General features: G+C 37.6%; 1 protein-coding gene across 1 annotated transcript in view; it reads left to right on the forward strand.

Annotated features, from left to right (window-relative positions):
• The window catches only part of NECTIN3 (nectin cell adhesion molecule 3), a 51476-nt gene extending 36096 nt beyond the window's left edge, over window positions 1-15380 (forward strand). Inside the window, exons 6-9 of the mRNA XM_029961426.1 lie at window positions 3533-3671; window positions 5066-5147; window positions 11787-11849; window positions 12393-15380. Coding sequence (XP_029817286.1) covers window positions 3533-3671; window positions 5066-5147; window positions 11787-11849; window positions 12393-12569 — 461 coding nt within the window. The 3' untranslated portion in view covers window positions 12570-15380. The remainder of the gene's footprint in view (window positions 1-3532; window positions 3672-5065; window positions 5148-11786; window positions 11850-12392) is intronic.
• Window positions 15381-22047: the final 6667 nt, after the last annotated feature.

The raw sequence follows: 22047 nt of genomic DNA on the forward strand, positions 1-22047 counted from the left end.
TGGATTAATGGAGTACTAATACACGATTGACCAAAGTCTCAAGAACAATAGCAAGTGGTTATCTGTAGTTTGAGTGCAAACACAAGGAAAGGAGTTAAATTTCTAGCAGAAGGTTCTGATCCAAATTATTTCTGGAATAAAGAGATTATACCTCTCTTCAAATAAAAATACTTGATATATCATCTTTAAAAGATGGTGTTACTTTGAAATAAACATAACCATAAACCAGTTTTCCACATGGGATATCTTGCTTTTGTCTCTGTGGATTTTTTTTGCTTTGACTTTTAAAATATATATATATGTTTAATTCCTATGGGTTAAGAAGTTGAAATGTTCTGGAATTGAAGTTGATAATACAGGTAGGGCTTACGCGTGTTGCAATGTTTTGTACATTATGTCTGCTGTAAAAAGAATTGATTGTAAGTACAAATGGCTGTTGTGTGAATAAACTTTTTGTTACATTCTGGAACATAGGTAGTGTTCACAAATGTTTCAAAGGTATGTTCTTAAAAATTGAAGACAGAAAAGCACAACAAACCCAGAAGCTGGATAGAATGAACTGAAGTGTTTAAACTGTTTAAGATGGGGTTTTTTTAGCACTTCCCCTTGTAGACCCTAAGCTTATAAAACAAGTGCCTTCAGGAACTATTTTAAGAAGATAAGAGAGTGATAAATGGGGATAGTTGCTGCCAAACAATTTCACTTAAAGCATAGCTGATCCACTATCTAGGAATTGCCTGCTTTAAAAAAAAAAAAAAAAAAAAAAACCAACATTTTTTTCATTCTTTTGTTTTTGGTTGCTGTAGCTCTGCTTTAACTGTATTTCTTGGAGTGAATCAATTCTCATCTATTTCTGACCAACTGGTAGTTAAAATGCTGCACCATGGATCTTAGGTGCTCTCTAGCTTCTTCACCTTGGCATGGTAGTCTGGGTTTCTGATCGTTTTGCTGGTTGGGCTGATGAAGTTTTTGTGCCTCCGTTTTTGCCAAAGCAAAATAAGAAAGTAAATTCAGTGTGCCCTGTGGTAATTACACTTCAGTTCCTGTGTGTTGTTACTCTTGCTGTGGGATATCACTATTTTTACTGGTGTTCAGAAGCAAATGGGTGGTTGTTGTCTCACGCAAAATGAGATTCAATTTCTGGAGTTTGATTGAAAGTATAATGCTCTGTGGTGTTTCAACATTAGAACAGAATTTACCGGAAAAAAAGGCACTGTGAAGTTAGTATGAAACAGTCAAGAAACTCTTCTGCTGTAATCACGAGATCAAAGCCTCTTCGTGAATTCTGGACCTAACAGCGTATATTAGTTACTTGTGATTTTTCTCACTTAAAGAAGTGGGTACCCAGTATAAACTAAACCTAAGCCAATTAAAAGGCAGTGCTTAGGTGGGTCTTCCACTAATTCATATGCCCATTCTTCAGAAGAAACTAGGATTTATGTTTCTGTTGTGGTTTAAACCCAGCTGGCAACTAAGCACCACCCCAGTGCTCACTCACCTCCCCTCTCTCCTGACCACCCTGGTCAAATGGAGAGAAGAATCAAAAGTAGAACTTATATGTTGAGATAAGAACAATTTGCTATTTGAAAACAAGGTAAAATATTAAAATTATAATAGGAAATAATTATGATAATCAAAAAGGGGAAAGAAACCCAAACGAACAAGTCATGTGCAATACTGTTACTCCCCACCTACTGACCAATGCCAGATCCCCTCCCTTCTGGGTAACTTCACTTGTTTACATACTGGGCATGATATTCTGTGGTTTGGAGTATTCCTTTGGCCAGTTTGGGTCACTGGTCCTAGCTATGCTCCCTCCTAGTTTTCTTTTGTGTACCTCCTCTGAAACACACACACACAAAAAAAAAAGTCCAGCACAAACCAAAACATGAGTGCGTTATCAACGTTATTGTCATGCCGAATCCAAAACACAGCACTGTACCAGCTGCTGAGAAGAAATTGAGTCTCTCCCAGCAAAACCAGGATTGTTTCATGGTGTTCAGCCTGGTATCTGACACAAATGGAGCTTATGGCAAGAAAGCCATTATGTAAACTAGAACAATGATCACTGAAGGCGGTATGTTAATTAATCTTGTGGAGTGAATTAGCTTCTGCAAGTTGTTACTCCATGACTTTATTCCGCAACTTTACGGGAGTCACAAAAAAAATCTTAGTTTTATTCAAGCTTAATAAATACTCAAACATACCTTTGTGAGTGTGATCCCAGAGTACTATTCTTATCACATCTTTCATATGCAGTGAGAGGACAGGAATCTCTTTTTTAGATTCCAAGTTAAATGTTTTGGGTTTTGTTTTTTTAATGAGAGATTATTCTGTCCAGCTTTTCAGTGTACAGGCAGAACAACATTAGAATTTTGAGTTATTGATAGAACATATTGAATATTTCAAGGGGTTTTTTTTTACCTGTGAATAGAACATACAGCTGAAGAGGCTCTCAAAATTTCCTCTGGTAAGAGATTAAATAGAGGATGGTCATATCTTGTTTGGAAAATAGCTGAAGTAAATTGCTTTAGAAATATGTTGAGGTATAGAACTGTGTTAATTTTCAAATTCTTTGCTGCTACCCTTTCTGATTCAGTATTCAATGTAGATCAGAGCATTATTTAATGTATGCTACCTATATTTTACAGGTAAGAGTTTTAGTGCATCTAATATGAGCTATTCCAATTGTGCAGCTTTTTGATGAGCCTGTTGATCCAAGTTTGAAATAACTGGGCTTGATGATTTTAAATCCAAGTGCTAGCGGGTTTTTCGGTTTTGAGACTTAAAACATTCAATTCCAAGCACAGTGAAAGGAGTGACCTTTAAAGACTGACAAGTGTGTTAATTCAGTATGAGAGTTGTTAAACGTCGGATTTGACAATGCTAAGGTCAAACAAAAATGCTTTAGAAGGAAAAAGACACTTTTTTTTACCTTCCCTCCTTATTAAAATTTATTTATGAAAATTACTTTCTTGTAGCTTGAAGTGTGAAGTCCTGGAGATGATAGGTGGTCTTAGTGGTTGGTTTTATAAGTACAAACCAAGTAGTTAGTAAGTTTGCATGTTCATTGCTCCTAATAATATACCTTTTTTTTTCTCCTGATTTTATATTTTCCTTTTTGCTTTCTGCAGACTTCAATGTCTTTAAAGAAAGATTCCCAATAAAGCCATAGTTGTCTAGGTTTTTGAATTAAAACCTTGTTAGCTCATGCAAGTGCAAAAGCATGTGTTCTGTAACATCATCTTGCCTTGAAATGGAAAATAAAAGCATGCAGCTACTATTTATTAAAAGTAGTCAATGACACTTTCAAAATCAGGTTATGATTTCATTAACTGTCTTAATTCAACCAGTTTTTTAACTTAGTGAGTGGAGCCAGAACTGCAAGAGTGCTAGTGCAGGGCAAGGCTTTCTGTCTGGTGGTAGAAGGAAGAAACATTTCTCAGAGCAACTGAACAAGCTGAAGTAGCTTATCTGAGTATTGAAAGTGTGTGAACTTCTTAAAGGTGTAATCTGTGCTATCACATTGCAGATGTGCCATTTAAGCAGACATCTTCTGTTGCTGTAGCAGGGGCTGTGATTGGGGCAGTCCTTGCTCTTTTTATCATTACCATCTTTGTGACAGTGCTGCTGACCCCGAGGAAAAAAAGGCCATCCTATCTTGACAAAGTGTGAGTATGTGTTGGAATTTTTTTTTTTTTGTTCAATGGAAAATAATGCATAGAAAGCATTTGTTCTATATAGGAATGTAAATGTCTGAGTTTACTTAAAAGCTATTCAGCTGTCATGATTTCAGGGCTGTATTTTCAGAGTAGAAAATATGAAATCATTTGTATTTTTGTAAAAGAAATGAGATCATAAGAGTGACTTCAGAGGTAATATAATGCTTTATCTCTTCAGAAGGGTTTTTTTTTTTGAAAGAAAATGTATAGATTTAACTGGAGGGCAGGGGAGAGTTCCCTCTTGACTGATGCCACAGACTACTAGTTTGCTGTACCTGTGGGTCTAATTTGAAAGCAGATTGACCATGCTTTGCAGAAGTGAAGGCCTGCTAAGATTTATTCTAATATATGTGTAAAATTAAGCAAGCACCCACAGACATGTACTTAGAAATGAGTGACTTAATGTGCTTTCTAGTTGTTTCTTCAAGTCTCTGGTGCAGACAGGTGATTTACTTTTTTGAGCATCCAAATGGTCAAACAAAAAAGAAGCAAACAAAAAAAAGTCTGAAAAGATTTTATCAGTTAAAGTGGATGATGTTTAGACCCTGTTTGGAACATGCATAAAAAGTGAGGATGGCTTTAAATATCTATCTTTAAATATCTTTAAATATCTTTAAATAGAAGTATTTTTGTACATGCAATATACAGTGAACTCTTAATGAGAAATGAAAATGTCTGTCATGTCTGTATATATACTTAATGGGGAATAGAATTAAATAACTTAGAGCCTTTAGCATAAAATAAGTTTCCTTGTTTGCATTGAGCTAGCAAGATGAGTCAAGTGTTTACTTCTGAGTAATTTCTAACATGGTTAGAAAATCTGTTTTCTTGTTTGTTTGTCTTAGATTCTGTAGCTGAAACATATTTATATGAACAGTCTTAAACATTTAAATTCTTTTAGAATCATTTGCTTTCACTGAGAAGGTTACAATGGAAAAAGTCTTGCATGCAATAATGGATAGTAAGGCTTTCTCAAAGGCTTTTTAAAGAAAGGCTGTAGTTAAAAATGTTGCTCAAGCTGTATCTCATAACCTAGAAAACATGATAGATAACAGTAGTTCCTAACCCTACTTAGTTGGAGTGTATGGGGAGAGGTTCAGTCTACTTAACCTCTTATAGGGTAAAGAGTGAATTATAGGTGCTGCTTTTCTACAGAAAGTGTGTGGCTGAATGATTGCCAGTGGTGGATGTGTTACATTACAATATTTCACGTGTGTCATTGGTGACTGAAAGGTGTGTGTCCCTGAATACTGAGTGTTGGGTGATTTGGCAGTTAAATAATATCTGACCATTCAATTGGACTTCACAAACATGACATGTCATATTTGATTTCTTTACTACAGGATCGATCTTCCACCCACTCACAAACCATCTTCGTGTGAGGAGCGAGCATTCTCAGCCCCACAGAAAGAAGCTATGCTTCAGGTGAGTAAGTGGTTATATACAGCTTAAACCGAGGTAGGGAAAGTGTTAACTTTGTTTTGTTATGTTTAATTTAATCTGAATCTGCTTTCTGGGTAATGTATGGATCCTTTTAGTTGTTTTGCAGCCAAGCTGTTTCTCCACATGTATGATATCTGAATCTCTTATTCTTGGTGTCAAAGTCATCCTTAAAGGTCAGGAAGCAAGTAGACAGATCATTTTTGTATCCCTAACAACATTTGACAGACACATCTCCTTTTGAAGTAGAAAAATCTATAGTTGAAATTCCACCGGGATTAAGAGAATATACATAGAATATAAAACAGTCTTCATGGGGGGGGAATATATTTGGTAAACTTAAAAAGTGACTTCATCATCACCTTCCTTGCTTGTAACAACTGACATTCTTTCAAGCTGTTAATATTTGAGTGGTAGGGTTATATTGGAATTTGGGCTTTGGCATAGCTAATTTACCAAAGTATGGGTTTGATTCTCGGTGAAGATCACTAAGTCACTTTGAAATGCTTGCAATTATGTAAATTCTATTTTTATCCTTTTTTTTTTCTTGCATTTATCAGCAGCAAAAGATCCTGTACAAAATCTGAGACAAGTACTTGAATTTTTAATATGCTTTCAGGGATAATTTCATGTCATCTAAAGTAACGCTGTCCAAGCAAGACAGCAATAGGCAAAATAGTTCCTTACCAATGTCTAGTGTTTGTGTGGGTGTAGTCTGATCAAACAGGATCATAGAGGTGATACACTGGAAAGCTAATTCTAACATATGAGACAGTTAAACCAAGTGGGGGACAAGGAAGGATAGGACTGCCCTTCTTTGTTCCAGCATGGCTTTGAGCTGGACTGGACTGTGAAGCTCCAGGTGAATGTGGAAGGCATTTCTTGCACTAGGCAGCATAGAAGAGATCTGTTCATGGGAGATGGCTTCAGCTAACATCATTGATTATTATATTTCATAAAATAAATCAGTCTGTTCATGAAAACTCGTGAATCCTGACCGCAGCCTTCAAAGTGTCTTTCTCTCTCTCTCTCTCTCTCTCTCTCTCTCTCTCTCTCTCTCTCTCTCTCTCTCTCTCTCTAAATCAGTCAGTCTGATTTTTTAGATTTCTGCTTACACTGAAGAAAACTTCCATCACCTATTAGTACCTCTAAGAAATAAATTGTAACTGTTTTTAGTGCGATTTTTGTTCCATCCTCAGTACATTGTATAAATAACGTAATTCCAACCACTGTTGTGCTGAATTATAAGACTGAGGTAGTTCAGACAATCATTTGTTTATAACAAATACCATTTTTCCAATACTCTGGTGTAGCTTTGCAGTTGTAAGGACCCATAAAACTCTTTTTTGATAGAAGGAAAAAATCATCCCCTACCTTCAAGAAGGATTTTGATGGCATTCTTAATGTTGAAAATATTCCTGCACATTTTCTTTGTGTGATTGATGGTTACTGAAGCTCACAAATATCAGTTGCTGATAAAAGACTTCCTCTTTCTCATGAAAGGAATGCATGAAATCAATACCATGTGTTGCAAATATTACAGTAATACTTGTGTATATTATTGCTGAGTGAAGCAAGAAACTCTTCAAAGGTCCATTGCTACTTTTAGTAGCAGCCCAATGATTATAACATTATGAAGGTAGAAAACATTTTGTTGCCATAAAGTGTAGTAGGTTTTTGTCATCTTGCTTAGGAGGTGGTACAACACCTAAGATGACACAAGAGAACCAGTGCTTTTCTGTGCTCGGGTTGGGCATCTTGTGCTAACTATGTAGTAGCTATTTCTTCTGTCACTACAGTATGCAACAAGTGCAATTTTTGATGAATCATGCCTCTGCTAATACAATCCTATGCTTTAAGTATTTGTAAAAGATTGTCTTATAGAACGAAAAGATATGGACTGTTGTGTTATTTGTGCATCAGTAGTGCTGCTAGGTGGGAAAATGGCAACAAAATGCAATTATTTATCCTTTACAGAGCTACTCATAAAGTGTGTACTTTATTGTTTTCCTCTTTGGAACTCTGCAGCCTTTGAATTCTTTCTTGGTTGTGCTTACTGTAGCTTCTGTAAGTGAATACTTAAAAACTAAGAAATAGTAAAATGTTTTATGTAACTGTATTTTGTAAATAGAGGAAAAAATCCTAAACAGACTGAATTGAATATTCATTTTCCTCAAACTATAAATAAATACAGTTTTAAGTTGTTTTGGAAGAGGAAGAAGAAAGATCTAGTTCTTCAGGCCAGATGTTAACTATACTTTATTTAAAAATAATGGATGTTGGCATAACATTGTTAGTGTACCTTTCTTTCTCTCTCTGTGGAACTCCAAAAGTGAAAAGAACTGGAGCTGAAGGCTGGGTCTTCCCAGCTGATACTACCTATGATCACATGTACTCTGTTAGCTTGAAGCAAAAGCTTCTGCTTTATCTAACAGAAATGAATGTTAAAATACTGGCTTTAGCTAAGAAGTGATTGGTTGCCTTGTTTTGGTGTACCAAGCCAACACTTGGATAGCTGTGAAGAGGTTCAAGAAACAAATTAATTAGCAGCCTGTCTTGTCCTGTGTGATTGAATGTATGTACTAACCACAGAACTCATGTTCCAAATGCTGCTGAAACTGCATTATCTACCATATATGAGAAGCATTCTGGTGAACCTCTCACTGGGGAGTTCAGGTGTAAGCTTCTGGTTACACTGAAAACACCTGTAGGGAGAGTGTCACTGCGTTGTCAGCAGCAATAGATGATGGGTTCAGTCTGAGTGGAAATAATAGGCTGCACAAAGGTGCAAAAGTACTGTGAAACTGAGTACTCATAGTTTCTCTGTACTGGTATTTGCAAGTACCAATTCATATGTTCGTGTGAATCACTTCAGAACTGAGAAGAACTGGTTCACTGAGGCTATAAAAGAGGGAGGCAAAAGTCCAAAACACAGGAATATTAAGTAGAACACAGGAAAAATAGCATTATAGTTTAATTTACTGTGAAGACTGTTGGTTCATCTTTTATCACCTTTTTTAGCAACAAAGCTACTGCTTTTGTCTGGGTGTTCTTTTAATAATCATTGTCATGGAAATGCCACTCTGTTACTCAGAACCATTTATTACATGTAATGTGAAAGAGTAGTGAGCAGCCTGAAGGTTACGTCCTTAGTGAGAGAGGAATCTCTGCTTGGCAACCGAATTTTTGAGGCAAATCAAGAAGTTGAGCAATGGAAGAATTCCAGTGGCTTGAAGAGGATTTTTTTCTGTTGCGTAATATTTAAAAAAGCAGTGGGAGAGGGTGTACTAATTCAGGCAGTCCTTGGAATCATTAGATTCACTGTTTCGAAGGATATATTGCTAAGAAGCAGAACTTCTTTGCTTGCCTTGAAACGTGACTGAGATGGGTAGTCTTTGACAATGGGAAAGAACTGAAGCTATTACTAGCTTGACAGGTGCTTCTGAAGGAAAAAGGAAAAAAACATTGTTTTGCATAATGCAATGCAACATTCAGAGTTCTTGAAGGATTCAGAATTTAACAGGGCTCTTGTGTAGCAACAGAAAATAAGAGTGGATGAAGGGAAGTACAGCCCAGTAGGTAGTTCTGGCCATGAGAAGACTGATTTTAGACTTGCAGCTTGGAAGAATGCCTCACTTATTTAACCACACAAACAAGTCAAATGCTAAAGCTCTTTAACAGTAGTATTTCTGTTCCTATTCAAAACAGGAAAGAAAATGGTGAAATTGTCTTAGCATAGTTAAAAGCATATAACACCATTTACCAAATGACAATATTTCTGAATCAAATTGGAAAACATCATCCATAGTACTCTTAAACCTAGCATAATATTGATTCATTTATAGATTGTGGTTCCCTTTCACTCTTCTAGTTCTTTTCCTAATGCTCTTCATGCAGATGAAAATACCTCTTCCTTGATGAAAACAGGAACAAGATGGAATTGTTGGTGAGATAATTGGTTTAGGGTTTTGAAGGACTGTTTGAGAAGGAGCATGCTTAGAGTAAAACAGTGTTTTTATGAAACTCTGCAAAATGTAAAGGTAAGGCAATGCAAACTACTGTTAAGTATCAGCACAGAACCCCAGATACACTATCTCTCCCTACATAGAAAGAGTGTAGCTCAACACCAGTTTTATTTGACAGAACCTGATGATTTTGGTTTTATCACTTGCTTCATGGCTGTAAAATGTGCAGCTTTATTCTCTAGCAAAGGTGTTGTCTTTTCATGCCATGTGAGATGATTTCCTTTGTCTCTAGTTTTAATTGAATAAATGAACTAACGGGAATTTGCTCTTCTGCTTTCCAGTGTTTGTCTTAATCATGTCTAAGTCCACTGTTGGTAGAATGTCTCAAGCAGGAAGATTTTTTTTCTCACAGAACATTAGCCTTTGGTGAAGATGGGGGGGGTTCTTGTTCCCCATGTGTGTTTTGCCTTCTTGTGTGGTAAATTCATGCTCTTAGCTCAGATGTGAAAGACCAGTAAGAGGATTTACCAATCCTGTTAAGTGGTAAATCACATATTCTCAGAATTGGTCTGCAGATTGCATTTCAAGACTTGAGAAGCAAAAGCAGCGTGACTTTGAAATGGAATTATAAGACAAGAAGTTTGACAAACAAAATTTGGAATAATAAACCTGTGAAGATGGTGAAAAATAACTTTTGGAGAAGTGGAGAAGATAGAAAATATTAGATGATTTTTAAAGTAATTTTACAATGCATTTGGGGAGTCATATTAAAAGTTAAATAACTCAAAGCTGCTTCAAAGCTTGAACTAAACAAATGTGGAAAAGTAAAAGGCTATGGGAAAGGAGGAGAAAAGAAGGAGAAACATTACTGAGATTGGGTTCTTTTCAAAATAATTTTTTCAGATGAGAGCCCCTGCAAATATTACCTACCTGTATGAATACTTGTTGCATAGGGATTCTGCCGTAAGACCAGCAACTTAGCTACTTTGTGTTGTTGCTACTACTGTGGGACTATTGGGAAAACAAGGAATTACAAAACAAAAATTATAAAATTGTGCTAAAGTTGTCACTTGATCCTGTTGTGCCCCTTTACTAAGTGTGACATAAGGGAAAGAACTTAATTAAGAGTGATGATACCGTAGTATAAAATGTATCCTAAATCATAATTCTCAGCTAACATTGCTTGGTGTGATTAAGATTGGCCAATTACTCAGACAGTTGGTGATTATCTGGATATTTGGAAATAAGCCATTTCACTGATAAAGTTGCTCCTTCATAATGGTGAAAAAAAAAATGAAAGAAGGGAGATTTCGAGTCATCTGCATTAAGGAACTTCTCATCCACCAACATCCCCAAGTCCTCCTCAGGGCTGCTCTCAATCCATTCTCCACCCAGCCCGTATTTGTGCTCTGGCTCAGGTGCAGGACCTTGCACTTGGCCTTGTTGAACTTCATGAGGTTCGTGCAGTCCCACCTCTGAAGCCTGCCAAGGTCCCTCTGGATGGCATCTCTTTCCCCCAGCATGTCAACCACACCACACAGCTTGATGCCATCAGCAAACTTGGTGAGGCTGCACTCAATCCCGGTGTCCATGTTGCCAGCAAAGATGTTAAACTGCGCCAGACCTGATGTCAAGCGCTGAGGAATGACACTTATCACTGGTTCCCACTTGGACATTGAGCCCTTGACCACAATTCTTTGAGTGTGACCATCCAGCCAATTTTTTATCCACCACATGGTCCATCCATCACATCCATGACTCTCCAGTTTAGAGACAGGGATGTCATGCAAGACAGCATCAAATGCTTTGCACGTGTCCATGACATCAGTTGCTCTTCCTTCATCCACCAACACTATAACCCTGTCATAGACAGACACCAAATTTGTCAGGCACAGTGTGCCCTTCGTGAAGCCATGTTGGCTGTTGCCAATCACCTCCTTATTTTCCACATGCTTTAGCATAGTTTCCAGGAGAATCTACTCCTTCATCTTACCGGGCACTGAAGTGTGACTGACTGACCCGTAATTCCCCAGATCATCTTTGTTTCCCTTTTTAAAAATTGAAGGTTTATTTCCTCTTTCCAAGTCAATGGAACTTCACTGGACTGCCATGACTTCTCAAATATCATGGATAATGGTTTAGTCACTTCCTGCACCAGTTTCCCCAGAACCTGCAGATGTATCTCATCAGATCCCATGAACTTGTGCACCTCCAGATTCCTTACGTGGTCTTGAACCTCATCTCCTACAGTGGATGGTTTGGCTGGGGAGGAGTTGATTTTCTTTGCAGTAGCTGGTTTGGGACTGTTTTGGATTTGTGCAAATAACGGTGTCGGTGAGTCAGTGATGTTTGTTGTTGCTGAGCAGTGCTCACACACCATCAGGGGCTTTTCTGCTTCTTGTACTGCTCTACCAGCAAGTGGACTGGGGGTGTGCACAGGAGGTTGGGAGGGGGACACAGGTGGAACAGGGGACCCTGACTGACCCTGATCTTCTTTTCCACCAGCCACTGGTTTATAAAAAGGATTCTGAATGGTTGTCGGTTAAGACACTTCCCAAGGCAGAGTGTATTTTGTGATGACTAGTATTTTTGTATAAACCAAACCTCTTCTGCAGTGTTGAATCTTGACTTGTTTCCACTGTAACTTTTCTTCTTTCAGAAAGAACATTTTGCTTTGCAAAGCCAGTACAGAGAGAAAGATGCTGGAAACTTGCAGCACATGGTAAATAATAAAATGGCTTGAATTTCTAAATGAAGCTTTGATTTCATTTTGTTCCTTAAAATAAGCTTATAAAGATGTTTTTCATTAGCAAAAAAATATTTGTCCATCCTGGTCAATAACTGTTCGAGGTGTGGGTTTACTGTTCATGAAGTGAAAAGTGAGGATACCATTTTAATACCCTGTAGTAGTTTCACTGACTAATTTAAATATTTAAACACTACACCTTTGATTTTTTTGTTGAGTAACATAACAAAGCACAGGAGTTGCTAACAGACATTTTCAGAATTGGTGATTTGCTCATTAGATTCATGGAGCTTTAAATTCTAACTTCCCTTGAAACAAAAAGTTCAGCTTAACTCTGAATAGTTACTAATGCTTCTTTCATGTCTGTTAGTGATTAGAATTTTTAAGTTCATGTTTCTTTATTCATAGGACTGTTTTGGAGATCATGCATCTTTTATTTTGCTTAAAGTTTTAACAAGAAAAGGAATTGCAGGTTCTATACATGAAGTATGAAACTCATTGATTCTTATGTGTATTTAGAAAGCTGTGAATGGAAGGCAACTTACTTACGAGGCTGAAGAGCCAGAGGAACAAGAAGGTCTTCAGCCTATGTATCCTGTTTATCAGCAAACTTACTACAAAAACTGGAGCAGCAGATACCCACAAAACTCAGGACCTGGAAGAGTCTACATCAATCCAAGGGAGCATTATGTATGATTCTGTACCCAGACGTCTTTAGCAAGGCTTTTATTACCTGTTGACTTGATGACCCATATGTCTCGTTGGCTTTCATCTCTAAAATAATTGGTGTTTTTTTCCTGTGGGAAGAAATTGCATGGAGAATTTCATATAGGTAAACCACAAGGAGTTTGAGACCTAACCTGCTTCTAGTCTTGGGCATGTATTTGGTTTTGTAGTTATATCAACCTGCCAAAAGAGGAGAGCCTTTTAGCTTTAGTCCTAAGATGCATAAACTAGATTAATTGGTTGACACATGCCAAAATGTAGCTAAGCTTTTCCCCTGGCTATTTCTTGGACCATTCTCTCCCTGGATGGATATTTTTACAATAACTTGACCTATGTAAAAGTGACTAATATGAGCAAGACAGCTGAATCCCTTGTGACGTTAATAGTCCCGGGCTGAGTCATTTTTTCACAGCTTAGAAAACCTGGGAATCATTTTGACTGGCCTTAGCTATTGATTTCTCAACTAGCTCTACCTCTCCCAGTCAAATGAACAACTAGACTACCTCTCAAATACTGACTGGCTGTTTCATAAAGTATGCTGTGTGTCTTCCCATCTTGTTAAAAGTGAAGCAATTGCCTTACATCAAAAACTTTTTATTTTCTATTGATTCTGCCTGTTGATGTGCATGCTGGTTTTGGTTTTACAGTTAGGTCTATATGAAACTTGGTTGGAAGAAGTAGATGACTAGACAAGACAGAACTTTCTGTAAGTGTCTTATGTGAAGCTACATCATACCTATCAGTTGCTATTTAGCCATTTTTCCAAATATGACTCCTATTTTAAAGAGTTTACTTGCTTGGTAATAAATACATTCCTTGCTTTCTTCTCAGTTTGCAGCAAAACTGCCTGGGATGTGTTCTTATGTCTTAGCAAGAAAACAAAGACTTCAGTCAACTTCAAGGACTTTTCAGCACTGCCCTTTAACCTTAACCAGTAGTGTGAAGTAAGTGGAGAATATCCTGATGTTACCAGTGCTAACATTATCCCACATGAAATCTTGTGAGTGTGGGGTAATGGTTAAAAAAATGTGCTCAGGATCTTGCCAGACAAATAAGTTTTCCTGCGGACTAAAACATAAATATTTAGGAAGTAAAAAAAATGTATATAATGTATTAGTGCTGAAATGAGCTCACAGGGCAATCCTGAAATATTTTAAGACAGCGGAAAATAGGTTGGGGTCTAAAATTTGCTGGAGAAAATTAAATGGCTCGTTTATTCTCTAAGTACATGTACACGTAAGTACAGAATAATGATTTTCATTAGATGACCTGAAGACAAAATGTTGAGAAGAATGGGTATGTCATACTGAACATGACTTCCGTGGTGTTAGTGTGCTCCTCTGCAGATGTTTGGATTTTTTAGAGGCAAGAGTCAAAGCTGTAGAAGCAGCAGAATTGAAACCTAGCATAGTGAAGTGTGCTGCAGGCAGGAGGTCGTTGTTAAACCTGTATTCAACCTGCATTTGTCTCCATCGTAGTAAAAGTTAATGAGATACCTCTCCACAATAGGGTGAGGTAAATTAGATGTTTCTAGCTTGTTACAGGTAGCAGCTAGAAGATTATGGCTTAGGTGCCTGTGTTCTGGGTGCTGTAGAAGCAGATATTAGCTGTTCTCTTGCTAAGCAGCTTTCTGTTATATGATGTGGTTGAAGTTGACAACTGAAGGAATGGCAGGGAAAACGGTTGGAGAGAACCTGTTTCTTGGGAGCTATCTTTGCACCACTGTCACCTTGCTTTTCTTTTAGGAACTGAGCACATTCATGTAAACCGAGCATCTGTTTTAAACTTTAAAGCTACCTGCTGTATTTGAGACCTAAAGTAGGGCTTATGTCCCCCAAAAATATGTGTTCCCACAATGTCAGTTTAATCAGCTACCTCTTTCCGTGAGCCTTGCCTCACCTTATACTTACGTTACTGCAGCTCCAAAAAACCTCATCTCTCAAAACATGGAAAGAAAAGTGTCTTGGCCAAACATTAAAACACGTGGAATGACAGACGATTCCATAAATGAATTGTACCTCTTGAGATAATTTGATCAATATTACTGAAGAAAATTTCATACCAAAAATATGAGGATATACATTATAGAGTGGTTCAAAACTATTGTGACAATGCTTCCTCTGCATTCATTAGTACAAGGTGGTGTTGAGGAGGTGGTCATTTCAGTCCTTGTTATTTTGGCAGATGATGTAAAAAACAATTGTTTTGGGTTCAGACCTTTTCTATGGCTTTTTATTCTTATTTGCAGATACATTTTTGTGTGAAGAGTTAAAACTTTGGGGGAAGGAGGGAGGAAGGAAGAATGCTATCAACAAAGCTATAATTGTTTTTTTGAATTTGTAAAAATAACTTAAAAATGTAGTCCAACTCTGTTACCCAAGTTATATATCAACAAAGAAAGTTTGAATTGCAAACTACCCATCAGGATGTAATTTGCCCTAAAGTCATTAGCAAAATATATTATCACCTACAGGTTTATTACCTGTGAGAAATGGTTTTTCTGTAATCTGTTCAGGGACATTAACAATGTGTTAGCTTTTTGAATTGTTGCTTGTAGTCTTCAATGTGGCTGAATTTTGGGAGAGGGGATTTGGCATAGAATGCTCAGAAGAGAACAGAAAAAAGTCTGCTGATTAGGACTTCCCACTGAAAGAATTGTACATATAGAAGTAGGTTTGATCTGCTTTTTCAAGATGTAGAAAATGTCCTTTTTTATTTTTGTACATTTTCAAATGCTTGTATTTGTATTTTGATTGGAATAAAAACATTCAAAATATAAAATTTTTGTATATTGTTTAGATTTCAGATTGCTTAAGGTATGGAAAAATGGATCCACTTTTTTGGTGATAAGTTTCCTCCTCTGTGGTTGCATATGCAGAGCATGTGTTTTTTCCTTACAGTGCCACTTTTGAATGTCTGTGGTGTTGCCTGCTGAAATCCTTTCAATATTTATTTTACATAACAGGAAGCACATAGTACTTTGTGAAAATCTAGCACTTAGGTAAACTGAACACCCAAAATCACTGGTGAGGGAGGTAGGAAAGGAGGGGAAGATTAGTAATTCACATCTCTAACTTTGATAAATGTAAGCTGTCCTCTGCTCAAGTATCTTTAAATTCTACAGGTTAGTCCAATTATGGAAAGTTATAAGATTTAATGTTTGGAGTATCCAAAATGTTTGTGGATACAATATATATGAAAACTAAGAAAATGTACTACTAAAAGAAGATAAACACTAAGCAAGATAAAGGACTACTGCTGTTCAGTCACAGAATTATCTAATGTATTGGGTATCCAGCTCAAGGAAAGCCCAATAAAAAGGCATTATAATTCATGAAGAGTGGAGGCAAGGTTTTTACCTTCAGAGTTCTTAAGTTTAGCTTCTTTCTGGCAGTGTCGCTGCTGTTTCCATCTCTGAGTGACACAAATTCAGGTGCAGGAAACTATACTGTTGTATAGATAAGTGATTAAGATGTATCACAGTAACTTTTTGGGTGCCACAGACCTGAAATTGTTCTCTCTGAACCACTGTGTTGTTTGAAGGCTCTGCGTGTGAGTGCTGTAGTAACAGGTAGCAGCAGAGCAGTCAAAATTGTTTTGACAGCTCAGGTCACTTCACTGTGGGAGGTAGCCTGGGGTTTTCTGTCCGCCTATGGTACATGCCCAGAGTATTGGAAGACTAGGTTTGACTTTTGGAAATGCATTTATTCCCAACAGCAAAGCTGATGCTTCATTGCAGTTTACACACATAACGTATCTTACCAGTGTCATTAAAATATTAGGCTTGAAATCAATCAAGGTGGCCTGAGTTTTCAGTGGTGTTCCAAAGCTGGTTTGGATGGGTTTGTGCAATTGGTGGCATAGATCTCTGCAATACTGTGGAAACTTAAAAGCACTTGACCCATTTTTCTGAAGGTGTTTGAAGATAGTTATGTTCTAACAATGTGCTAAAAAGATATGTCAAAGTTACAGTAAACTGTGACAACTAGTAAAAAGCAAAGGCAGAATAATGGTTGAATATCTCAGCAGAGTAACACATAATAAAATTTTTGGTGTATTTGGTAGATTGCTTAGAAAATTCAATGGCATTAAAACCTACCAGTGTTCATTTATTTTTTGTTGTCTGTGTGTGTCATGACGTGTAACTGAGATGATATACTTTGAAAATATTTGTAAGCAATGAAGAACTGCTAGGTGGGAGTGTCTTTGCTAATAAACCAGTGTGTGAAAGGACCTGATTGTGGGGAGAGCTTTCTGAAAGAACTTTGACTTTTGAAGTTTAGGCAGCTTCTAGATATTACTGTTCAGCACTCTGCTTCTGATATCACTGCTTTGAGAAGTAGAGGCCTATGATTTCATCCTTAGTCAAAAACTGTACTTGTAAAAGAGCCTACCTGGCAAAAGTAATGGTTCAAAGTTCTAACAACCTCAGAGTTCCTTTCTGACAGAAAGTAAAGATTTGATGTTCCTGCCTTTAGTCAAAGGTGTGGCATTGTTCTTGGTCATTAGCTTAGTACCTTTAGCTGAATTATACTGAATGAAAATGTACAAAAAATAGGTTGCAAGTAATAATTATTCAAACAATGTGAAACCCAAGTAGAGATGTGTTAAGCATTTTAATCGGCACTGACAACCCCTCAGGGAAACTTTTTCTAGTCTTGTTTTGTGATCTTACTTGACTTAATTTTATGCTGTATCGAAATCTAGATCCTTCAGTTGCCAGTAGAAAATGAATTCTATTTGGGAGCCTACAAGGCAAGCTGTGACTCTTTTACCCTTTGTATGACTAGTAATCAAGACTGTAAATTGGAATTTACCTCACAGTTTTGGGACCAAGTTGGAAACCAAGTAGACTCCAGCTTCCTCAACAGCTGAGAAGAATTTGAATTTCCGTGCAGGGCTACACACAGAATGCACAGAGTATGTGAAATATATTAAAAAGTCATTTCTATTTGACTGAGGCTAGACACAGGTTTATTATATTCCAACTTGAAATGTACTCTTCCACTAGGTTAAATTAGAATTATAATCCAACAGAGATTTACAGGAAATAACTTTTTTGATACTGATTGCCAGAGGAAGAAGTTTGAATATTTGCTATTGCACCACACTTGAATTTGTTCCTGTTCTGGTAAAACTTTAGTGGGTTCTGAGTTTTTATGATGCCTGGGACCATATATCAGGTACTGTTCTTAGTGTAACTTGGTAAATTAGATGTCTTTGACTAAATCCTTGTCTACCACTTTTGCCTCTGGTTCCATTCCAGTGCCATGTGACTTCAGTCTAAATACTGGAAAGTAACTTCATTTTTACATCTGTGTGAAAATAGTGGTCTGGCTGTATTGGTTAAGGATTGCAAGTGAAGTATTTAAGACATGTTAAGACTGCGTGTTTTTTTCCCTTTGTCCTTTTCCCAATGTTCAATTTTGCTTGTTTATTATTGTCTTGGATCTCTGAATTCTTGCTCCTGGTGGTCTTGCTGCATTAGATCCTGTCCCTAGGGACATGTGCCTGCAGTTTCAGTCTCCCTAATACTTCATCTTGCCTGTCCCATTAAGAAGTGTGTTATAGTCCTCTGTATGACTTCAGATATTCTGTGTTTGAACAGTGCCTTTTCTTGACAGCAAAATACTTTGGGCCAGTATTTGTTTACACAATTCAGCTTGTAGCAAACTCCAGAAAATTAAGTTTTTCCTGCTGATTTATGGCTGTATGCAGTATTAGGTCATGTGCAGTGCAGCAGTGGACCTGCTAAAGATGCTTCAGCCCTTCAGACCTACATGCTGGCTGGTCAGGGGAGAGACAGACACCTGTCTGAGCATGGTCTCTGCTGCCACCATAGTGTATTGTACTTGCAAGAAAAAGAGCCCACAGATCTCTAACTTTTCTGAATTGCTCTAGTAATTTGAGAATAATTACTTTCAAGCACTATTTGTGGCAAAAGCTGAATTCCTTGTCAAGTATGGTAGGTAAAACATAGAGCAGTTGTATTTCTGTCTTTTGACTAAACTGGCTCTTAAAAGACCAGACTTCATCTACAGATGTGACTACTCTTTTCAAGTATAAAACCTGAAGCAGCCTGACTTTAATCCCACAACTAACAAAGTCCTTTCCTTCTTTGACATGAATTGAGAGGAAAGAGAGAAATGGCTATGGGCAAATAAAATGCCTTTGTATTAGGTTTAAAATCCAGAGTGATGGATAGCATCAGTTGGAGATTGGTTTACCCAGGTAGGCTAAGCAAATGAACAAAAGGCTTAAGGTGGCTGGAGGAAGACACACACTGTTTCAGAGTACACTACTTTCTTACTAATGCTTGTGATGACTCGATGTGATGCCTACTGTCAGCTGGATCTGTTTCCCATCACCAGGAATATTGCTAGAAACCCTGGATTAGTAGCAAAACACCAACTATGGGTTAAGGCAAAAAGTCTCACCTGTTCAGTTGTGTTTTGTGTTGGCTCATCAAGCAGTTTTAAAACTGGCTACGAAAAAATTGGTTTAGCAGTCTCTTCCCTAGGATTTCCATTCTTTTTATGTTCTTGGCTAATTTATTTCTCACTAATAAGTCCTTATTAGGGCTTTATTGACGAGAAAATACCTAATGCACTTGTAAGATGGAGAATAGATTCTATTTTGTTCCGTATTTGTCTCTCTCTGCTCTGGCTTCTCGGGGCAGTGTTAGTTAATTTTCGACTCAATATGGAAATGCTTGAGATTCGGTGTTGCATAATTTTTTTCCCTCCGCTTTCATGTTGTGTAAAGGCATGAGGGCTGTGGAGTGTGCATGTATGTTTAACTGAGACATTTTCCAAGTGGAAAATGGGTAACTTATCAACATCAGCTATCCTTCTTATAGCTGGAAAAATTACAATGATGCAGCATTGCAAATGGTTAAATCACCTTACTTTCAAGTGATACATGACACAGGGTAAGCAAGAAAAAAGGCAAACGCGGAATTGTGCTTGGAGGAAATGGTCCTGCTTATATTTAGACTACTGCAATATTTAGACTACTTGCCTATTGCCTTCAGATATGTCCTAATAGCAGGAAGAATCCGGTTAATTTGGATGTCGACGCTACTTAGCTGGTTGTCGTAAATTGGAGTAGGTTATCCCAAAGCCGGTTTCCAGGCGAAGTGAGAGATTTAGACTTGTCACTTTCAAATGTGTTACTATGAAATCACATCCAAGTTTCACCATCTGCTTAACATTGGATCTAAATAGCTTTATTAAATTAAATAGCTGCATAGCTGCACCCTAGTCCATCAAAAGATTCATCTAGAAAGCCAAATATAATTGAATTTCTAGTGTCACTGATCAGGCTCGAGTGCATGATTTGCACAGCAAGTGTAATTGACCCCATGGATATCTATGTGAAATAAAATGCCCAGTGGATACTTGTGTCTAAAAGCATTGATTATATAGTAAGTACTTTGAGTTACTGTATTGGGAAATAATTCAGTCATTTTGAATTAACTAAGAGAATCTGTTCTTTTTAAGAGAACTGAGGGAGGGGGGTGGAAGAAGCTGCTGTCAAGACACAAATTGGCAGCTTAAAGTAGAAAACAACTTCGACTACAATTGAATAGCCACAGCAAGTAGTGACTTTGTCTTCTTTTGTAATGGAAGCTTCAGCTTTCAGCTAAGTCTTTCTCTTGTAAGAATGTAAACGAGCTTACCTGAAGACGATTCGGAACTTTTCAAGCCTTTGCTTGAAACAGCTATCAGCCTTTTGTGTCGAAGGACAAAGCCGGGGAGATGCGCGATGGGGATGACTGAATGCTGCAGATGCTCACTGCACCTTTGACTTTGTGCCCTTACCGAGCTGTCCCTCTCTGCTAGGCTGCCTCAGCAGGAGGGCTTCTGCTGCAATTCGGCTTGTCTCGACGTCGGCAGTTTGAGCCGGTACCAAATTTAACTCTGGATTTCTTTCTGCCTGTCCCCTCGCCCCTTTCCCCACCCCATTCCCTCTGCCGAGATTTTAGCAGTATTTTGGGAAATTTTTTTAGTTGGTAATGTTCTGGAGTTAAAGGACCCGATGTCAGTGCACTTCTGAAATGTTGATTTAAAGAACCTGTGGCAGATCACAGGATGCTTATCTACCAGCAGGGTAATGGATGCCCTGAAAGTGTTTGGAACTGCTTTGGACCTACTCCAGCACCATTTGACAAGTGCTGTCTGAAACAGTCCTGACGTACATTAAAAGGAAGAGCTTCCTTATGAAACCACAGAGAGTCATAGAGGTGGTAGTGCTTTCTTTCTGCTGTTGATGTTTTATTACAGCTCACAGCATAATGTTAATGGGCAGATAGCATCTTCATTTGAGTACATATAATTCATGTCTTCTGGTTCCTGAGAAGACATTCGGTAAAAAGGGAGAAAAAAACGGAAAACACTTAGGTGATATGCAAGTAAATTTGAATCTGAAATGACCACATAAAGGGCTATGCTTAATGCAGTTTATGTGGGAGCTGACTCTATTCCACTTGGGATATTTTAGACAAAATCAGGGAAACTGGGTACTTACCATTATGTGCCCAGGTATAGAGATGCCAAAGTTTGCAAAAAAGTGGGAGGACACTTTATTAAATTACATACCTTGAAGTTGCTTTAACTCTAGTTGGCCAAGTTACTGCTAATTCAAATAAAAATATTTCTTTTAAGCTTCCTACACAGAATATGCATATGACAAGATGCATGTTGGTTGATGTAGTTCAGGAAACCGTCTGTTCCCTGTCACAAATTCCATCTTGGCATTTCTCATAAGTTTAATTGTATCAATTAAACAACACTCTAACGGCAAATGTTTGCTGGCTTTTATAACTGGAATTTTGGAATCCTCTTGGAAATCTAAATATTTTTCATATTTCTTCTGAAGCCTGTTTACTTCTTCCTCTTACAAAGATAGGCTTGCTGCTCCTCTGGATTTAACTAAGCATTGTTTTCTTTCCTTGGAGATGGAAATTTCACTTTGAAAGATCAGATCATTGTTGTCCATGCTTGACTGACGGTAATTAACAGGTTCTAAACAAGAGCCCTTTATTGAGGGCTTTTTAATAACCCTTCCCCTTCCCTCGTGACTCGGAGTCTGAAATATTTTTACTGAGTTTTGTATTTTCTGTATGTCTGTGCATTTAACAAGTGTATTTGTTTTGAATTACAGTTGATTTAGACTTAGCAGCATGCCTGATAGTTTCAAAGATGAAACTGAAAAGAAGGGGGGTGTGGGAAAACCCACACCAAAAAAAAAGTCACCAAATTGGATGCTGGTATGTGCTTCCACCCCAGTGTCAGAAGTCCATTTTAAGGACTGCCTCTGAAGTCCCACTTGTTTACTGGAGCACTAAACAAATGAGGCTAAAGGGAATAGTGAATGTTGAGGACTACTGTGCAGCTGGATAGCACTCGCCCTATCTCAGGATAGCTTCCGTTTTATTAAAGAATGT

This window comes from Manacus vitellinus, unplaced genomic scaffold (genome assembly GCF_001715985.3).
Source record: "Manacus vitellinus isolate BGI_N305 unplaced genomic scaffold, ASM171598v3 scaffold_34_pilon, whole genome shotgun sequence".
Taxonomy (NCBI): domain Eukaryota; kingdom Metazoa; phylum Chordata; class Aves; order Passeriformes; family Pipridae; genus Manacus; species Manacus vitellinus.